General features: G+C 39.6%; 1 protein-coding gene across 5 annotated transcripts in view; it reads left to right on the top strand.

Moving 5' to 3' along the window:
* The window catches only part of SMC3 (structural maintenance of chromosomes 3), a 173,779-nt gene that overhangs the window by 110,421 nt on the left and 43,038 nt on the right, over window positions 1-20,320 (top strand). For 4 of the 5 annotated variants that reach the window (XM_071681293.1, XM_071681295.1, XM_071681292.1 and 1 more), the window contains 3 exons: window positions 2,858-2,961; window positions 16,416-16,515; window positions 19,573-19,736. In XM_071681293.1, the coding sequence (XP_071537394.1) occupies window positions 2,858-2,961; window positions 16,416-16,515; window positions 19,573-19,736 (368 nt within the window). Of the gene's footprint in view, window positions 1-2,857; window positions 2,962-15,624; window positions 15,729-16,415; window positions 16,516-19,572; window positions 19,737-20,320 lie in introns of all 5 variants that reach the window. The other variant, XM_071681294.1, reaches the window with a different exon arrangement.

The following is a 20,320-nucleotide window of genomic DNA, read 5'->3' as shown; positions in this document are numbered from 1 at the left end:
AGACAACAAAGGCCCCATTCGTTCACACTCAGTCTCTAGCTGTCATGTAATAATGCACCGAATCCACAGCTCCCTTTCCACATCCAGGCCCCACAGAACTTTCCATGGTTTACCCCAGACGCTTCACATGCCCTGGTTTAATCCATTGACAGCACGTCGACCCCGGTATACCACATCATTCCAATTCACTCTATTCCTTGCACGCCTTTCACCCTCCTGCGTGTTCAGGCCTTGATCACTCAAAATCTTTTTCACTCCATCTTTCCATCCAGGAAATCCTCCCTTCATCCCCCCCAGAAGCTCCAGCAGCCTAAGAGAAATGTAAACTTTGAAAATTGAAAGTTTTTGATGAGACTGTACCCTCAGTGATACAGCCTCACTAAAGTAAACATTTCACTTGCTATGTAACCTTTAGTAGGTGGAATCCGATAACCCCATTGATAGAATGTAAAATACAAATGCTGAACATACGATTAAAAGGAGGGGAGAGACTTACTTATTAATAGCCAGCTGTGGGATTTGTAGCACAAGAGCTAGTTGAGGAGGAAAGGAGGGTGAATGATTGAGAGGTGATCCCTGCATCTTTGCCTTCCTCCCCTCCGCCAATGCCAACCTTTGTCTCCCATTCAATCTTGGACTTGGTGGATTGCCTGTTTACTTTTTGCACAGTAAATTATTATGTTAGCTAATAATGTGTTCGATTCCATGTCATTGAGGAAAGTGTTACAAAACTTCATTATTATGATGCAGTAGAGAATTTTCCTGAAAAGTTGTAAGTACAGTATACCATTAACTTAGCTGACAAATAGGGGGAGGGGATGTCCGTTGATGCTGATAGTCCATTAAATCGAATGACACCTATGGGCTTTTTTTTTATTTTTTGTACGTTATACAGTAATTCATTATACAGTTCACATGCTTTCTTTTGACTCCTCTGTCACTTGATGCCATTTTGAATTGTAAGTATTGCTAAATTATTTAATGAATAGAGTCACAATTTGGTATACAACCTTACTGCATGATAGCTTAAGGCAGACTGAGACCAAAAACAAGTGTGCTATATACTGTGCATGGTGCAGCATTTGAGATTTTTTTTTATTTTTTAGGCTCTTATTTATTAATGTATTATTGTTTGCCTGGTCAGTTAAATCTGAAATTTGCTATCTTGGGGTCTGTTAGATAAAGGGTTTACTTTATTAATTCATTACTATTTTTATATGAATTTGATATAAAGAATTTTGCAACTTTAGAATTGGGATTGTACCGTCACCTTAAGTAGGAGGGAGGGAGGGATGGCCCACCAATTATCTGCTACTTAACCACTGCCTTCATCCTGACCCATGGGATTAGTGCATTACATTTTGAGCAGATAATTATTTTTGTTTACTATGAATGTTGTGGATTCCATATTGGTGAAAAACCTAAATTACCGAAAGCGTTATATGCATCGACGGAAATACCCACTTGGTAGGAAATTATCTCTCACGAGCAGTTGCTCTTTTGCTGCTGTTCACTTTTTTTCTCTACATTATTTTATTAATTTTCATTAACACTTAATAAGTGGGTCATCAGTTTGTGGGGACCAGGTGTATTTGGGAGTAAAGTTTATAATGGATTGTTGTGGGAAAGTTTAAGTTGAAAATGAGTGATGCAAGGGATAAAGATTGGAGATGCACAAAAATTCTAGCACAGTTAGATAGAAAAAATTGCTGTGTAGTGTTAAGAAAAAATTACTGTGTAGTGTTAGAGGTGTTAAAGAAGCTTAGATGAAGTACTTTTCCCAGTGCTGATGTATGGCTTTGAAACTCAAGTGTATGGACTAGGGTAGGTACAGGATCAGAGCAATAGAGATGGAAAATTTGTGTACTATAGATGGAATTTTGAGGTAGATAGGATGAAGAATGTAGATTTAAGAAGTTAGTGTTATGAAGTTACTGGAAAGGTTTTGATGAATATCTTTTTGGAAAATTTGGCCCTCTTGAATTTATGGCCAATGATTGGTTGACTGAAAAGATATATTGTAGCACAGATGTATTGAGGACAAGGTATATCACAAGATTTTTATAGGTTTAGTGAGAAAATTGATCAGGTTCAGTTTTTCAGTAATGATTAAGGATTGGACACAATGAAATAACTTTTTTATAAGTGTGAAAGCCCAAGTTTCACATACCACATTGGGCATGGATGGAGAGTGTTTTTGTATAATGATGTAACGGGTATATGAACCTTGTCCTTTTTCATTGAACAGGGAGTTGGTAATTGATTGAAGGTACACATTGTGTTATAGCATGAGGCATATCATGATTATGAGCATTGCATCTTGGCATATTGAAAGCTGTAATTATTTTTGTTAGGTACCTTGTTGAAAATGGTCTCGCATAAATTACAGTGTTTTGTCTTATTTTGTGTAAAGTAATGATCTTCGCTGGACTACAGGGTTTTAATTACAGTGTTTTGGCTTATTTTTTTAAAGTAATTATTGTTGTCGGACTTCATGGTTATCAATTGAAAAGTGCGGTGGTGCTTTTGACATACTTAAAAGTTAACACAGGCTTATTTTGAGTTTAACAAAAGAGGTGCAGAATTGTATGTACTTGTTGCTAATGTCATACATTAGAAGTATTTTATATAGGAAAGGTTAGTGGGTAATCTTGTTAGTGACAAAATGAAAAATTGCAAGTCCTTTAAGACATACTCTCCTTTTTATATACATTTATTTGGAGTATTTGTTTAAGAAATATACCATCCAGACATACAGTGAACCTTTCAAACATCTGGTAAGTTTGCTGTTGCTAAATATGCTTTAGTTGGTGCAGGAGCTTGAGGTTGTGTAATAATCCAGTATTACTTATTACAGGAACTATCTTCAGACACAGAGAACTACAGACAGAGTATCGATGAGCACAACAAAGTGTTTTATGAAATGAAGAAGAGAAAAGACCAGTTACAGAGTGAGCGAAAGTAAGAAGGGCATTTGGTCATATGATTGCGCATGTGCATTTCGATAGCCTGCTGGAGATGTGCTAATTTTCTGGTTTAAAGAATATGGCTTTAAGCTTACATGCATCTGTATTCTTTCACTGCTGTTTATGTTGATTTTTTTGCATTAGTGTGCTTTACAGTGCTGTTCTTGATATGGTTGTTCATTATACATCCCCTTTGTGTACTTGCATGTTTTCTAAGTATGCGCTTTAATTGATTTACATGGATTATAACATGTTTCAATTTGTATTTGTATTAGTTTTGATTGCTGTTCTGTTTATGCTCATAAGGTAAGTATTTAAGCTTTACTTTGTACATTACTGTTATTAAAAGCTATGTTTTCCTTATTGCCTTTAAAGGATTTATCAGATTGTGTAATCTGTAGAAGGAAAATTCTTACTAATTCCAGGTTATAAAATTCCCTTCCCTCTTCCCCTGAATTGTCTTTTTTGCTCAAGCAAGATAATGTCAGAAACAAACAAACATTGGTCTCATTTGCATGTCTCTACTCAAACATTTTACACGCACATTTTTTTAGTACTGGGAGATGATGACTGGGTCATCATCTCCCAGTTGCTAATGGAAGTTGGTGACATTAACCCTAACCCTTGACAACCAGTGTACCTCTGCCTATAGTGCCAAATGCCTGTCACCAAAAAGCACCATTTCGTCATATGCTCTGACTGCTCCCAGTGGCACCACCTCCGCTGCACAAGACTCATCCATGGATGATATCTGAGAGGATTGGGTGTGTATTTACTAGTCACTCAGATAGTAGCTCCCAAAACCATCTAACAATCACCCTCATCATCAGCACAAATGTTCAAGAAACAGCAGCACAAAACACTTGTTCTTATTCTTCACAAACAAACCCTACTACCCTGAACTCCAGCAACAGTGTAAACATTCTGCAACTTAGTATTAATGGCGTCAGGAATACACACACACAGAAATACTCAACCAACTCCATTAACATAGCTTCCACATAGGCCACATCCAAGAAATTATACTTGTATCCAAATTCCCCCTCCAACCTCTCTACAACTACACAGTGATATATTTCATTGGGGGCGTGCACACTATCACTCACAGTTCGCTTTTGCTCGGATCATGCACAAGCAACGATCATCTTAAAGATACTTTGAGCGGATCGTGACCGGAGTTAGAGTGACCATGTGCATTATCCAATGGTCTTGCTTCAGTCTTGTCCCAGTCATCAGTGAGGTGGAAGGCTGTCTCTCCATCCTTCCCTATGAAGCCAAAAAATCCAGTCATGTCGATTTATGAAAGAAGTTGTGAAATTCCTCCTCAGTTTTCTTCTCCAACATTGGATGGAAGCAGCCAAGTTCTCCCTTTCCTATTTTGTTTGTTTGTTTCTTCTTCCTCTTTGTCCAGGGCTATGGCAATCATATCCCACTCAGAAGAGGAAAAATCTATCTTCTCCCACTACCAGATGCACTGACACTAGACAGCCACCAACAAGAGTGGATTGGGATGACTATTGTTGAGCATGAGTGTACCAGTAGGTGAGCAGAGCAGTGAGTGTGCATTACCCACCATGGCTGTGAGTTGAGCGAGAGCATCCTGTGAGTGGAGCTGTAGTGTGCATCAGGCCTGTAGGAAATGGCTTGCTTACAGTACTTCAAAGTTTGCCTGGAATGTGGTTCATGAAATGTAACCCAAAGAAATTTGGGATAGTAAGGAGAAGTAGTAAGAATGGGACAGAGCGAAAGGCAGCATTAATATGATTAATACCTAGTAGGAAATAAGCTTCAGGGTTCTGTGTGAGAGGGATCCAGGAGGAGATATTGTCCATAACCTGGTGCGAGACTCCCATTTTAGAAGAATAGTTAAGGAGAAAAACTGTTCCGGAAAATATAAAGATAGCTTTTAAGTATATGGATAAAGAAATATTTAGTAAACCATTGATATCTTGCATAAGGCCAAAACTAGAATATGCTTCTCACGTTTGGTCACTGTGCCTAAAGAAGCACATGGAGTTTGTATAGAGAAGATCCATAGTAGGGTTACAAAGATGGTCAGAGAATTAAAAGAGCTAAGCTACAGGAAAAATTTGGAGACTTTAGATATACCCATCCTGGAAGATGGAAGACTGAGGGGTGACCTGATCACAACCTTCAAGATTTTTAAAAGAGATTGACGGAATGGACAATGGACAGTTTTTTGAGATGTGTAGCAATAAAACAACCAGAGGACATAACATTAAATTAAGTTAGAAACCAGTGAATAAGGATGTTAAGAAATACATTTACAGTATAATAGTGGTGGATGAATGGCACAGATTGCCTAAGGACATGGTTAATGCAGAAAGCATACAAATATTCAGAAGGTCATATGATAGTAAAGTGTTAAAGAGACTGGGCCCCATGAATGTGAAACTCTCTCTCCTTACAGTACAGATTGGTAATTGCATCAAGTACAAAAACAGCTCACAGACAATGATGAACATCTTTGAAACAATCCATGAGAATAAAAGTTCACAGCACTAAGTCCAATATAATCAATGCCTGCTTGCCTCCCCCATCCATATGCCACTTCTTTTGTACTCCCTAACTACAAAACCTGACTGGCTTAACCAACATTTGAACTAGTGAAGATTTCAGTGTGTTCCATCCCATACTCAACAATCATGCCCAAGATCTCTGTGGTGAACTGTTCATAAACTAACTTCAACCTATCAGTGACTTCAACCCATGTAACCAGCTAGCCAGACTTCCAACGCACCACCTACAGCAGCTGACCACACCAGAAATCACCTTTTGCTCACCAAAAGCACACTTCAAGAAGTGCCCTGTGATCACTTGCCCATCTTGACAATATTCCACCTGGCCAACCTAATCCACATGCATATCAAAAAGACTTAGAAATGAACTTCAGGAAAGCAAACTTAAAGATTAACTACAGCAAGGCAGACAGGTAAACTTTTGTTCAGTACATGGAAACAAAGCTCCAAATTTTCATCATAGATGGTTCCCCATTCCTAAATCATTTTGTCTCACACGTCATCATCTCAAACCAGGCCAGCAAAAAAGCCCATACCACAAGGATATGAGAAGAAATATAGCCCAAACATCTCAGAAGTTATGCACCAATGAAAACAAAGAAACCAGCTTAGACAGAACCACACACCATGAATAGAAATAAGAGAATAAATCCATACTGTTTAATAATACCATCACCAACCCAATCACTGAAAAGCAAACTACATATTGGGACTCCGTCAGTGCAAAGAACTGCCAGACTCACAGTAAACCAACTCTAGCACATGTTAAAGAAGATCCACACACACACTGCAATAATCCGTCCTCCATGCAGGAAGCATCTCCAACCCATTCACATAACATCCCTTCCCGAAAGAATACACAGAGCATAGCCATGAGAATTTTTCGTTTCTTTCATGCTTGTTTTTGTCTTTTTCTGCCCTAGTTAGGTAGCTCTGCAAACAGACAAAGAAATGGACTCCTTTGGTCATACCCATTCTTTTGCTGTAATGAGTTATACACTGAAACCACAGCTCCCAATCTTCAACCAGGGTGCTTCATGTTCTATAGTTTAGTCCATTGACAGCCCATTGCCCCACTGTATCTAGTGTACTCTTCTGTGTCCCAGACACTCAAAATTTTATTCACTCAGTCCTTCCATGTCCTGTCTGTTCTCCTCCTTTTCCATGTCCCCTCTACTTTTGACTTATATATCCTTTTTGTCAACCTCTCCTCACTCATTCTGTCCATATGTCCAAACCTTTCAGCCACCTTCATGTTCATCAACCATACTTTCCATATTACCACACCTCTCTTACCCTGTTGTTCCATACTTTTCTTATTACCACACCTCTCTTACCGTGTCGTTACATACTCGATAAACCCTCTTCACATGGGAAGTTGTTTTCAATCATCTCGTTTCCTACACAGTCACCCATTCCATGCATCTCATTTATATCCCCATGCCTCGACTCCATACAACAGCAACAGGACTGCTGAACCTTCAAACATACCCATTTTTGCATCGAGTTAGCAAACTCTCTAGACTTTCCTTAATGCTCCCAGAATTTTCATCCCCTTACCCACTCGGTGACTATCCTTCACTTTCATGTTGCCATTTGCTGTCGTGTACTCCCAGGTATCTAAGGCACTTCACTTCCTTCAAATTTTTATCATTCAAAGTCCTACCCAGACTAACCTCTCTGCACAGCTAAGCATTATCTTGCTTTGATTCACATATATTCTCAACTTTCTCCTTTTGCATGCATTCCCACACTCGGGCACTAAATTATGCAATTTATCATACAAATATGCCACCAGTGTTTTTTCATCAGCACACAACACCCCATACAGACTGTATACCTGCCTCTCTCCATGGCCCTTGCATTTACCTCCCTCACCACACCATCCATAAGGAAATTAAAGAGCGATGATGACATAACACACATTTGTTATGGACCCGTCTTCCCCTGAAACCACCCACTTTTGTCTGCCAGCTCATGCAAACTCCTTTGCACTCTTGATAAAAATGCCACTGCCTATAGCTTTCCTTCATAACTTCTTCCACAAAGCATCTCTAGCAACCCAATCATATGCTTTCTCCAGATTCCTAAATTCCACATACAAATCTTTATGTTTCCTTAAGTATTTTTTCACACAATCTTCATAAGAACTACCTATCCACACATACTCCACTCCTGAAACCTCATTACCCCTCCCCAATCTTATGCTTTGTCCATGCCAACACACCTCTCAGTCACTTCTCTTCCTTACAACATAACAAATTTACTCAAGATACTTATACTTTTGTTCTTTGAACATTTACCTTTTTATTGTGGCACTAAACATCCATTCTCCTGGTTGTTACTCACCCCACTGTGATCTATACATTCATTGAAAACCCTGACCAACCACTCAGCAACATAGGCTCCCCACTCTTTTAAGAAATTCAACTGCAATGCCATCCACTCCAGCTGCCTTGCCACATGTCATCATACACAAAGCTTTTACCACCACCACTCTTTTCACCAAACCACTTGCCTTGACTCTCTCACTACACATACCTCCCTGACCCAAACATTACATCTACCACCCTGTCATCAAACATGTTCGTCAGTCTTTCAAAATACTCCATCTCTTTGCATCACCACTCTCTCTTACCATCTTTGTATTTACCCCCTTCACCATTATTCACTCATTTTTCACATTGTTAACCTCCTTCCAAAACAGTTTTTTTTTAAGGGAAAATAAGAAAATTATTTTGGGAGGAAGTTGATTGTGTGACAAAAACAATAGAAGAAATGGAACATTGGTGAAGGGAGCAAATGGAGAAGTGGCAACAGGCAGTGATGAAGTGAAGGGGAGATAGAATGAGTATTTTGAAGGATTGTTGATTGCTTTTGATGATAGGTGTTATATATGGGGAATTTAGGTCAGGTAAATGGTTTGGTTAAAAGATGAGAGGTGGATAGGTGTTATATATGGGGAATTTAGGTCAGGTAGATGTTTGGTTAAAAGATGAGAGGCAGTGAAAGCCTTCTTTACAATGAAATTTGTAAAGCAGCTGAAATGGACAGCATCACAATTGAATTTTTTGAGGAGGTGACCATATTGTTCATTAGTTAGTTAGAATTTTCATTGTATGTATGGATCATGCCTGCGGATTGGTGGGATGTGTGTGTAGTGCCTCTGTATAAAGGCTTTTTTTTTTTTTTTTCCCGCTGTCTCCCGCGTTTGCGAGGTAGCGCAAGGAAACAGACGAAAGAAATGGCCCAACCCACCCCCATACACATGTATATACATACGTCCACACACGCAAATATACATACCTACACAGCTTTCCATGGTTTACCCCAGACGCTTCACATGCCCTGATTCAATCCACTGACAGTACGTCAACCCCGGTATACCACATCCATCCAATTCACTCTATTCCTTGCCCTCCTTTCACCCTCCTGCATGTTCAGGCCCCGATCACACAAAATCTTTTTCACTCCATCTTTCCACCTCCAATTTGGTCTCCCACTTCTCCTCGTTCCCTCCACCTCCGACACATATATCCTCTTGGTCAATCTTTCCTCACTCATTCTCTCCATGTGCCCAAACCATTTCAAAACACCCTCTTCTGCTCTCTCAACCACACACATTTTATTACCACACATCTCTCTTACCCAATTATTACTTAATTGATCAAACCACCTCACACCACATATTGTCCTCAAACATCTCATTTCCAGCACATCCACCCTCCAGTGCACAACTCTATCCATAGCCCACGCCTCGCAACCATACAACATTGTAGGAACCACTATTCCTTCAAACATACCCTTTTTTGCTTTCCGAGATAATGTTCTCGACTTCCACACATTCTTCAAGGCTCCCAGAATTTTTGCCCCCTCCCCCACCCTATGATTCATTTCCGCTTCCATGGTTCCATCCGCTGCCAAATCCACTCCCAGATATCTAAAACACTTCACTTCCTCCAGTTTTTCTCCATTCAAACTTACCTCCCAATTGACTTGACCCTCAACCCTACTGTACCAAATAACCTTGCTCTTATTCACATTTACTCTCAGCTTTCTTCTTTCACACACTTTACCAAACTCAGTCACCAGCTTCTGCAGTTTCTCACATGAATCAGCCACCAGCGCTGTATCATCAGCGAACAACAACTGACTCACTTCCCAAGCTCTCTTATCCCCAACAGACTGCATACTTGCCCCTCTTTCCAAAACTCTTGCAGGGAAATAATGCAAATGAGTGGGAGATGTATAAAAGAAAGAGGCAGGAGGTCAAGAGAAAGGTGCAAGAGGTGAAAAAGAGGGTAAATGAGAGTTGGGGTGAGAGAGTATCATTGAATTTTAGGGAGAATAAAAAGATGTTTTGGAAGGAGGTATATAAAGTGCGTAAGACAAGGGAACAAATGGGAACTTCAGTGAAGAGGGCTAATGGGGTGGTGATAACAAGTTGTGGTGATGTGAGAAGGAGATGGATTGAGTATTTTGAAGGTTTGTTGAATGTGTTTGATGATAGAGTGGCAGATATAGGGTGTTTTGGTCGAGGTGGTGTGCAAAGTGAGAGGGTTAGGGAGGATGATTTGGTAAACAGAGAAGAGGTAGTAAAAGCTTTGCGGAAGATGGAAGCCGACAAGGCAGCGGGTTTGGATGGCATTGCAGTGGAATTTGTTAAAAAAGGGGGTGACTGTATTGTTGACTGGTTGGTAAGGTTATTTAATGTATATGATTCATGGTGAGGTGCCTTAGGATTGGCGGAATGCTTGCATAGTGCCATTGTACTAAGGGAAAGGGGACAAAGGTGAGTGCTCAAATTACAGAGGTATAAGTTTGTTGAGTATTCCTGGTAAATTATATGGGAGGGTATTGATTGAGAGGGTGAAGGCATGTACAGAGCATCAGATTAGGATGTGTGGATCAGGTGTTTGCTTTGAAGAATGTATGTGAGAAATACTTAGAAAAGCAACTGGATTTGTATGTAGCATTTATGGATCTGGAGAAGGAGAAGGCATATGATAGAGTTGATAGAGATGCTTTGTGGAAGGTATTAAGAATGTATGGTGTGGGAGGCAAGTTGTTAGAAGCAGTGAAAAGTTTTTATCGAGGATGTAAGTCATGTGTACGTGTAGGAAGAGGAAAGTGATTGGTTCTCAGTGAATGTAGGTTTGCAGCAGGGATGTGTGATGTCTCCATGGTTATTTAATTTGTTTATGGATGCTTTCTAAGATAACGTTCTCGACTTCCACACGTTTCAATGCTCCCAGAACTTTCGGCCCCTCCCCCTCCCTATGATTCACTTCTGCTTCCATGGTTCCATCCGCTGCCAAATCTACTCCCAGATATCTAAAACACTTCACTTCCTCCAGTTTTTCTCCATTCAAACTTACCTCCCAACTGACTTGTCCCTCAACCCTACTGTACCTAATAACCTTGCTTTCATTCACATTTACTCTCAGCTTTCTTCTATCACACACTTTACCAAACTCAGTCACCAGCTTCTGCAGTTTCTCACCCGAATCAGCCACCAGCGCTGTATCATCAGTGCACAACAACTGACTCACTTCCCAAGCTCTCTCATCCACAACAGACTGCATACTTGCCCCTCTTTCCAAAACTCTTGCATTCACCTTCCTAACAACCCCATCCATAAACAAATTAAACAACCATGGAGACATCACACACCCCTGCCACACACCAACATTCACTGAGAACCAATCACTTTCCTTCAAACATACCCATTTTTGCTTTCCAAGATAACATTCTTAACTTCCACACATTTTTCAGCGCTCCCAGAACTTTCGCCCCCTCCCCCACCCTCTGATTCACTTTCGCTTCCATGGTTCCATCCGCTGCCAAATCCACTCCCAGATATCTAAAACACTTCACTTCCTCCAGTTTTTCTCCATTCAAACTTACTTCCCAATTGACTTGTCCCTCAACCCTACTGTACCTAATAACCCTGCTGTTATTCACATTACTCTCAGCTTTCTTCTTTCACACACTTTACCAAACTCAATCACCAGCTTCTGCAGTCTCTCACCCGAATCAGCCACTAGTGCTGTATCATCAGCTCCAGTCATGGGCAAAAGTCTGCATCAAGGCTGGGTCATAATTTAGATTAGAGAGAATTATGAAAAAAAAAGAAGAAAAGACAAAGGAAGATATTCATGAGTTTTAGAGGAAGTGAAAGACCAATCTTTTGAAATGAGCCAGGTCATAGGTATTGGGAAAGATATGAGAAGTTAGTGAGTTCCAAAGCTTCGACATGTAGGGAAAGAAGCTGGTATCAAAATGGCCAACCCTTAAGATGCCGATGACCACATTATAATCATGTGACACAGCAGCTTTCTAAGTGTTGCATGGTTTAGCTAGTGGTGGGGGCACACAAGCAGCCGGTTCTCAGGAGCAAAAACTAAAGTAATACCTATAGAAGAGGAAAAATGAACCAACATTGCGGCATAGGGCAAAGGGGTCTGGAAGTTAGCCAGGACATTTATGTTAGACAGCTTTTATCTCAACTCTATCAAGTAAGCAAACAGAGCTAGAACCACTCCAAATGTTAGAGCAGTACTATATACAAGGATGAATCAGTCCCTTGTACAAAAGGAGCAACTTCAGAAGAGAAGTTTCGATATCTAAACAGGGCACCCAGTTTCTTAAAGGCAGACTTACCTCTTCCTGTAATGTGGGGTTTCCAAGGAGTGAATGTTACAGTAATACCAAGTTTGTTCATTGAGTCAAGAGGTGGAATTACATAACTGTCAAAGGAGAGACGAGTTGAGAAGTTTTCGGTAGAGAGATGGATAGAAACTAGGTCTTTGACTTCCCCACTGAGACATCCTGTCCAAGTCTGAGTTTACTGAGGAATCTGTGTCAAGATAAAATACAGATCAGGTGCGAGAAGAGGGAGTAGAATTAAAGGATGTGGATGAATGCATTGTTGAGTTGTCAGCATATGAATGCATTGGATTATTAATGGGTGAGAGGAACTCGTTAAAAAAAAGGAGAAAAAGTGTAGGGGACGGGACAGAACCTTGAGGGACACCACTATTGATAGAGAAAAGAGTGGAGGCTGATCCATCAACAACCACAGAGATAGATTGGCCAGAGAGGAAGCTAGATATGAAGGAGCAAAGTGAGGGAGGGAAGTTGAAATAGGGGAGCTTAGAGATGAGATCCCAGTGCCACTCCCTGCCAGAAGCCTTGACTATGTCAAGGGTAACTACACATAACTCCTCAAAATCTTTTAGGGTTGATGACCAGACATTAGTAAGATAAAAAATAATATCACCAGTGGATCTCGCCTTACAGAAGCCATACTGGTGATTAGAAAGAAGACTGTGATTTTCGAGGTGTTTAAGTATATGGGAGTTGAGGATGGAAACAATAGATGTCAAAGGAGCAGGACAATAGTTAGAGGGATCAGAATGGTCACCCTTCTTAGGGATGGGATGTATCATTGCATGCTTCCCAGTTACAAGTTTGTTATGTGTAATTGGTAAGTTATATGGAAGTATTGGGATTGATAGGATGGTGCAGAGGCATTAGACTGGGGAAGAACCTTGTTGTTTTTGGAGTTGGTGAGGGTGTGAGCATTGGGTATTTGCTTTGAAAAGTGAGAAATGCTTAGGTAAACAAGAATTTTTTGATGGCATTTAAGGATCTGGAGAAAACATGATAAGAGTTGCTAGAGATGCATTGTAGAAGTTGTCATGAATATAAGATGTTGAAGGAAAGCTATTGGAAACACAGAGTGTTTTTATCAAGATAGTAAGGCATTTGTATGATTAGGTACAAGGGAGGGTGAGTGTTTCCGGGTAAAAATTGGTCTCTGGCTTGGATGTATGGTGGTGTCATGGTTGGGGCTTGAACATGTATGAAGGTGTAAGATATGCATGGGATAGAGTGAATTGGTGTAATGTGGTATACTGGGGATGATGTGCTAACAGTGGACTAAACCAGGGCATACAAAGTGCCTGGAGGAAACCATGGAATGATCTGTGGGGCCTAGTTGTAGATAGGGGGCTCTATTTTTGGTGCATTCCCAGTGACAGCTAGTGAGTTTATGTGAGCAAATGATTCTATTTCTTTGTTCTTAGTGCTAACTCATCAATTTAGGGAATGGCAAACAGATGAAAGAAAAAATTAAGTAAAAATGATGACATTAGAGGTGTTATAGAAGGGCACTACATAGAGTGATAGAAGTGAAATAAATGTAAAAGTTTCAGTTGTCATCATAATTGAGAAACTAGAATTCAGAAAACGTATTGGAAATTAACACTATTGTGCCAAGTAATGATTGATTTGACCTGAAAATTTTTACTTAGAGAGATAGAAACCTTTTAATGAAAATGTTTAGTATATGGATAAGAAGGAAAATTTAATACTACTTTGTGATATGGTCACCAGCAAAACAAATAGAAATTAACAAATTAGAGAAAATTCAGAAGCTCTTCATAAGAAAAATTTAGGCAAGGAATGTGTGAACTACAATGAAAGGCAAAAGGATCCCCTGGAAACACTGCGATAAAGTTGTCCTTTGGCTCTCTGCCAGTGGCCAGTTCAGGGTGAGGCACTAAAGGCTAAGAAACTGCACAGGAGTTCACCAGTAATAGAGAGTTTTGTCGTGGTCATCCCTCTTGGAGTTCTGAAGTGAACTGGTGTCAAATATATAGATGAATAGAACTTGGTATGTATCATGTGTGAGTAGTGTTTCCTTTACATTAGAATATAATATGTATCCCATATTTTTCACTTACATTTTCTTTATAGTGTCAGTTATACCCTCTGGAATTTTTACCCTTCTTCAAGTTGTAGATAGTAGTTGGGAGGCAGCCACCTACCAGGGAGGAATATTACTGCTACTGCCAGCCTGATTATTTGGAGGGTTAGTTATCTCTGCAAAGTGAGCTAGTGCTTCACTAGTTGTCAGCTTGCACTCCTTTGACCCAGTTAGCTCTTTTCTTTCTGCCTGTACCACACAATTAACAGTTAACAACACTTAACTTGCACAACTCATTCATAGCAACTCTAGATTTTCCAATGGCAAGTATTTTGCAGTAGCTCTGACTTTTGGCCAAATGTCAGGGGCTATAGATAGAAGTAGTAAGTAGGAACATTATAAAGGAGTTTTAGGCAGAAACATTTGTTGGAAGTAGTAGGTAGAAGCATTAGGTAAAAGGTTGTAACATTAGGCAGGAATATTAGGTTGACACAATGCAGAAGTAGTTGGTAGGAACATTAGGTAGTAGCCTCTTAAAACACTGAAAGAGGTGGCCTGTTAAGGGTGAGGTACTAAAGGCTTAGAAGCAGCACTGGAGTTCAACAGTTATGGAGACATATGTGGCAACCCCGGTGAGGGTTCCGTAAGGGAACAGTTGTCAGAGAGATAGATAGATAGATCAAGCTGCTCACTGTAATGTATTAGTTAGAATAACTTTCCCCTGGTTGTCTTTCTGGTCACACCAGACTCCAAAGCTAACCCAGACTGTTCTTTTTTCATTCTCTTACACAGTAACTTGAAGATAGTTAACTATGATTATAGCCATCTACACATTTCATCCATCAACCCTATCTGTTTGTCCAACACTAAGTTTACTCTCCTTTCAACTTTCCTTGACCTCAGGATATAGAAATCATCATTTTCAAGACATTTCCTTTTCATATATTCTCAGTGAAATGTATCATTTTCAGAATAATCAAAGATTGTCTTGAATTACTTAGTCTGACAAGATATTATTCTTCACCTCACATTGTAGGAAGCCAGTTTGATTTGAGCATTAGTTTTACAGTCTTTTTAGTTAATAAAATGACCTATCGATGACTTGTACTCCAAGCTTGTTATTCCACAATGACTGCAGGTAAAGGTTGTGAAGGAGATCCCAGTGAATTGTTTGATTGCAGTAGGAAAACATTTTTATACTTGCTTTCTAGGTATATTAATTTAATTTGTATTTTTTTATATTTTTTGTACAATGCTGTTCCTTGTGATGTGCTTTTTTTTTTTTTTTTTTTTTTTTTTATTTGTACAGCTGAATTTCACAACCCATTGATATTTTTCCTGCATGGCTTTCAGTAATATTCATTATGATATGCTTGTATATCCCAGATGCTTTGCTTTTTCTTAGGAAATGTCTGATAAGGTCAACGAGATGTGGGAACTGTCTCAGTCTAGTTGGGAAGTTCTTTGCCAGATGGAGGAATTACAGCGGGGCCTAAGTCATGAACAGAGGTTTACTTTTTATTGCTTTTATTGATTAGACCGTCCTGTTACAGCATATTAGTTATTATTTAATTTAAATGTATTTGTTGTAGTTACATGTGTGTGGCTGTTCAGTGTTATGATATGATGAATTGTTTTTTTATTTTTAATGTTTTGTCTCTGAGTAGAATGATAATGTTTACACGTATACCCTTCAGTATCTTGTTACTGATCTTATTTAACTTTCCTTTCCAGCTGCCTCAGCTTCTTAATCTCTTCATGTGATGTGTGCTTTTCAGCTTTGTATATAGCATGTTTAAATTTTGCTTGTTTGCTTGTTAGGCTATTTCTCCATGTAGTTTTTGATTATTATTATTATTAGTTTGTGTGACCCTAGGTTTTTAATGCTGTAAATACTGTTGTCTTGCATTTTGGTCGATTTTTCCTCAGGAGTTGTATGATACAGGGATTTTTTCCCAGAAAAGTTTCATGTAATAATTGCATAATTACATATGATAATTGAATTTTCGAGAATTAAGTATCAGATTATGAAATAATGAAAGTTGGGAGTGGTGTAGAATTTCATTTAATATTAACCAAGTCATTGGTTAGTTTGCTCTAGGTTTATGTCATGGGTTGTGTCACTTTTTATGAAGCTGACTAAACAGTGATATGCTCTGGAAGTCAGGCTAAACTTTGTGATTTTTTTGTTTTCAGTGAACATTGGCGGAAGGAAAACAACCTTCAGCAGAACGTTAGTTCCCTAAAAGAGGAATTGTCGAGAGCTGATCAGTCTCTTCGTTCCATGGCTGGAAAGGTTAGCCTTGAAATTGTTTTAAGTATGTGGTTACTACAGGCTTAGAATGAAAGTTTTGTGGTGGATGATTGCTTGTATTTAATAGTTTTAAGATGTTCATGTTTACAGTATATGAAATTGTGAATTGAGATGTCACTAGATATGTCAGATTTTTTTTCCCCCCTTTTTCCTCCTCTTTTTGGTATTGTTAAGCTCTTCTTTATATCATTTTGACCCAGTGTACATCTTAATAATTTTACTATCTCTGCCCTTCACACATTATTTCCCAGAAACTCTAATAGACCTTGGTGTTTTTTTTTTTTTTTTTTTTTTTTTTTTTTTTTTTTTTTTTTTTTACATTGCATTGTATGGAGAGTGATTTTTGCACTCTTGTGGCTCCATCTCTTGAACATTCTCTATCTCATGCTGTATAGATGGAAGATACCAGGGGTGTATGGGGTAATTGGTAAGTTACTGAATGCAGTAAGGAACTTTTATTCATAGAGTAAGGCTTGTGGAGGGAAGAGGACGAGTAGTTTGTGGCAAAGATGGGCCTGCATCAAGGATGTGTGACGTTGCCTTTTTTTGTTGGAAGTGAAATGTTTGAACAAGGAGTGGTGTGAAATGGTTTGCTTGAGTAAGCGGTAATTAGGGTAAGAAGGAAGTGTGGTAATAAGAAGAGTGTGGTTGAGAGAGCTGAAGAGGTTGTGCAGCAATAGTTTAGACGTATGGACAGAATGGGTAAGAAGTTAATTGAGAGGATATATGTGTATGAAGCAGCTGGGACAAGGAGAAGGGGAGACCAAAATGGGGATGGAAGGATGGAGTGAAAAAGATTTTGAGTGATCAGGGTTTGAACATGGAGGAGGTTGAAAGGCATAGAAGGGATTGAGTGAATTAGAACAAAGTGGTATGCTGGGAGTGACATGCTGTAATTGGACTGAACTAGGGCATGTGAAGTGCCTGGGGGAAGCCATGGAAAGGTTTCTGTAGCCTAGTCATGGAGAGAGGGCGCTATGGGTTTTTGTGCATTGCACATTGCAGCAGAAAATGATGATGTGAATGAATGCAGCCTTTTATCATCAGTTCCTGTTGCTACATTGCTAATGCAGGAAACAGTAGACAGGTATGAAAGACAGAAAAAAAATAATTCAGTACAACCCTGCATGCGAGATTGGTATCCCTACTTTTCCCGACAAATGTACTTGTACATTACTTGCCTGACAGCCATTGCCTCATCCCCTACCTCTTGAGGTGTCTACTGACACAACACTTCTGTGATGCTTGCTGAACTGCTACAACACAGCCCCCAGATAGAGACCTTATGTTACTCCCCACATTAGCCAGATGTTTTATACAAATGGATTTGTATGTAGCATTTATGGATCTGGAGAAGGCATATGATAGAGTTGATAGAGATGCTCTGTGGAAGGTATTAAGAATATATGGTGTGGGAGGCAAGTTGTCAGAAGCAGTGAAAAGTTTTTATCGAGGATGTAAGTCATGTGTACGTGTAGGAAGAGAGGAGAGTGATTGGTTCTCAGTGAATGTAGGTTTGCGGCAGGGGTGTGTGATGTCTCCATGGTTGTTTAATTTGTTTATGGATGGGGTTGTTAGGGAGGTGAATGCAAGAGTTTTGGAAAGAGGGGCAAGTATGAAGTTTGTTGTGGATGAGAGAGCTTGGGAAGTGAGTCAGTTGTTGTTCGCTGATGATACAGCACTGGTGGCTGATTCATGTGAGAAACTGCAGAAGCTGGTGACTGAGTTTGGTAAAGTGTGTGAAAGAAGAAAGTTAAGAGTAAATGCGAATAAGAGCAAGGTTATTAGGTACAGTAGGGTTGAGGGTCAAGTCAATTGGGAGGTAAGTTTGAATGGAGAAAAACTGGAGGAAGTGAAGTGTTTTAGATATCTGGGAGTGAATCTGGCAGCGGATGGAACCATGGAAGCGGAAGTGGATCATAGGGTGGGGGAGGGGGCGAAAATCCTGGGAGTGTTGAAGAATGTGTGGAAGTCGAGAACATTATCTTGGAAAGCAAAAATGGGTATGTTTGAAGGAATGGTGGTTCCAACAATGTTGTATGGTTGCGAGGCGTGGGCTATGGATAGAGTTGTGCACAGGAGGATGGATGTGCTGGAAATGAGATGTTTGAGGACAATGTGTGGTGTGAGGTGGTTTGATCGAGTAAGTAACGTAAGGGTAAGAGAGATGTGTGGAAATAAAAAGAGCGTGGTTGAGAGAGCAGAAGAGGGTGTTTTGAAATGGTTTGGGCACATGGAGAGAATGAATGAGGAAAGATTGACCAATAGGATATATGTGTCGGAGGTGGAGGGAACGAGGAGAAGTGGGAGACCAAATTGGAGGTGGAAAGATGGAGTGAAAAAGATTTTGTGTGATCGGGGCCTGAACATGCAGGAGGGTGAAAGGAGGGCAAGGAATAGAGTGAATTGGATTGATGTGGTATACCGGGGTTGACGTGCTGTCAGTGGATTGAATCAGGGCATGTGAAGCATCTGGGGTAAGCCATGGAAAGCTGTGTAGGTATGTATATTTGCATGTGTGGACGTATGTATATACATGTGTATGGGGGTGGGTTGGGCCATTTCTTTCGTCTGTTTCCTTGCGCTACCTTGCAAATGCGGGAGACAGCGACAAAGCAAAAAAAAAAAAAATGTTTCTCTAAAGGTATTTCCTTCTTGAATCTTTGGACATCCCCGTTATATATATAATGTGTGAATTGTATTCTTAGTTGATCGCTATCAGCACAAAAAAATAGTGTAAAGCTATGTGTGTTCTATTGTATACATTGTATCCATACTTCATTTGATGGTTCTGTCACTTACCATGTACATCTGGAACATTGTGTAGGGGGTATCTAGTGGCAGCATTTTTTTTTTTTTTTTTTTTAAGGGAAAAAGGTTTATGTATCGATGCCTTTTAACATGTGATCTGTTGAAGATTCTAACCTTTGGTCTATGTTTAAAAGCAGTCTGTACTATTTCCTTTCATTATTACATACACCTAAGTTATATTTATATTTAGTTGGCTTCACTTTCATTGAGCATGTTTGTACATTTCAGCCGATTCTTAATGGTCGGGATAGTGTTCAGAAAGTTCTGGATACATTTAGAGAACGTGGTGGCCACCTTGGTGAAATTGTTACTCAGTACTATGGACTTCTCATTGAGAACTTTGAGTGTGAACGATCCATATATACTGCAGTGGAAGTTACTGCAGGGAACAAGTAAGTGTCCATATTTTTTAAAGATTATTTTCACCAGGTGAATTAAGTAGGTAGTAGTTGGTAGGCAGTCACTGACGAGTGAGGTTTACTGGTACTACCCACCTGGGAATCAGGGGATTAATGATGCCTGCAATAGTGAGTACTTCATTGGCTGTCAGTTGGCACTTTTCTGACCCTGGTAACTGTTTTTTCTTTCTGCCTCGCACTCAAATGGACTTCTGACATTCTTTCTGCAAACATACAAAGTCTCCTTGTCACAAGACTCAGTCCTCGTAACTGTAGATTTTCCTGTAATGAGCACTGTGTGCTAGCCCAGCTGTTTGGAAAAATGGTAAGAGCAAAAGACAGAAGCAGTAAGTAGAAACTATTGGCAGAAGCATTCCTACATATGCCCTTCTGTGAAAGAGACACAGTGATCTATGCATGGGAGCAAAATAAAAGCTTAAAAATAGTGTTTGAAGTTTGAAAGCATCTCAGCAAGGAAGATTCAGAATTATAAAACTTGGGGTTTACTAGAAAGCTCTTTCATTTATTTGTACTTGTTTGCTATTTCCCCACATTAGCAAGGTAGCACCAGGAACAGG

This window comes from Panulirus ornatus, chromosome 32, assembly GCF_036320965.1.
Source record: "Panulirus ornatus isolate Po-2019 chromosome 32, ASM3632096v1, whole genome shotgun sequence".
Lineage (NCBI taxonomy): Eukaryota > Metazoa > Arthropoda > Malacostraca > Decapoda > Palinuridae > Panulirus > Panulirus ornatus.
This window is presented reverse-complemented; position numbering and strand designations above follow the sequence as displayed.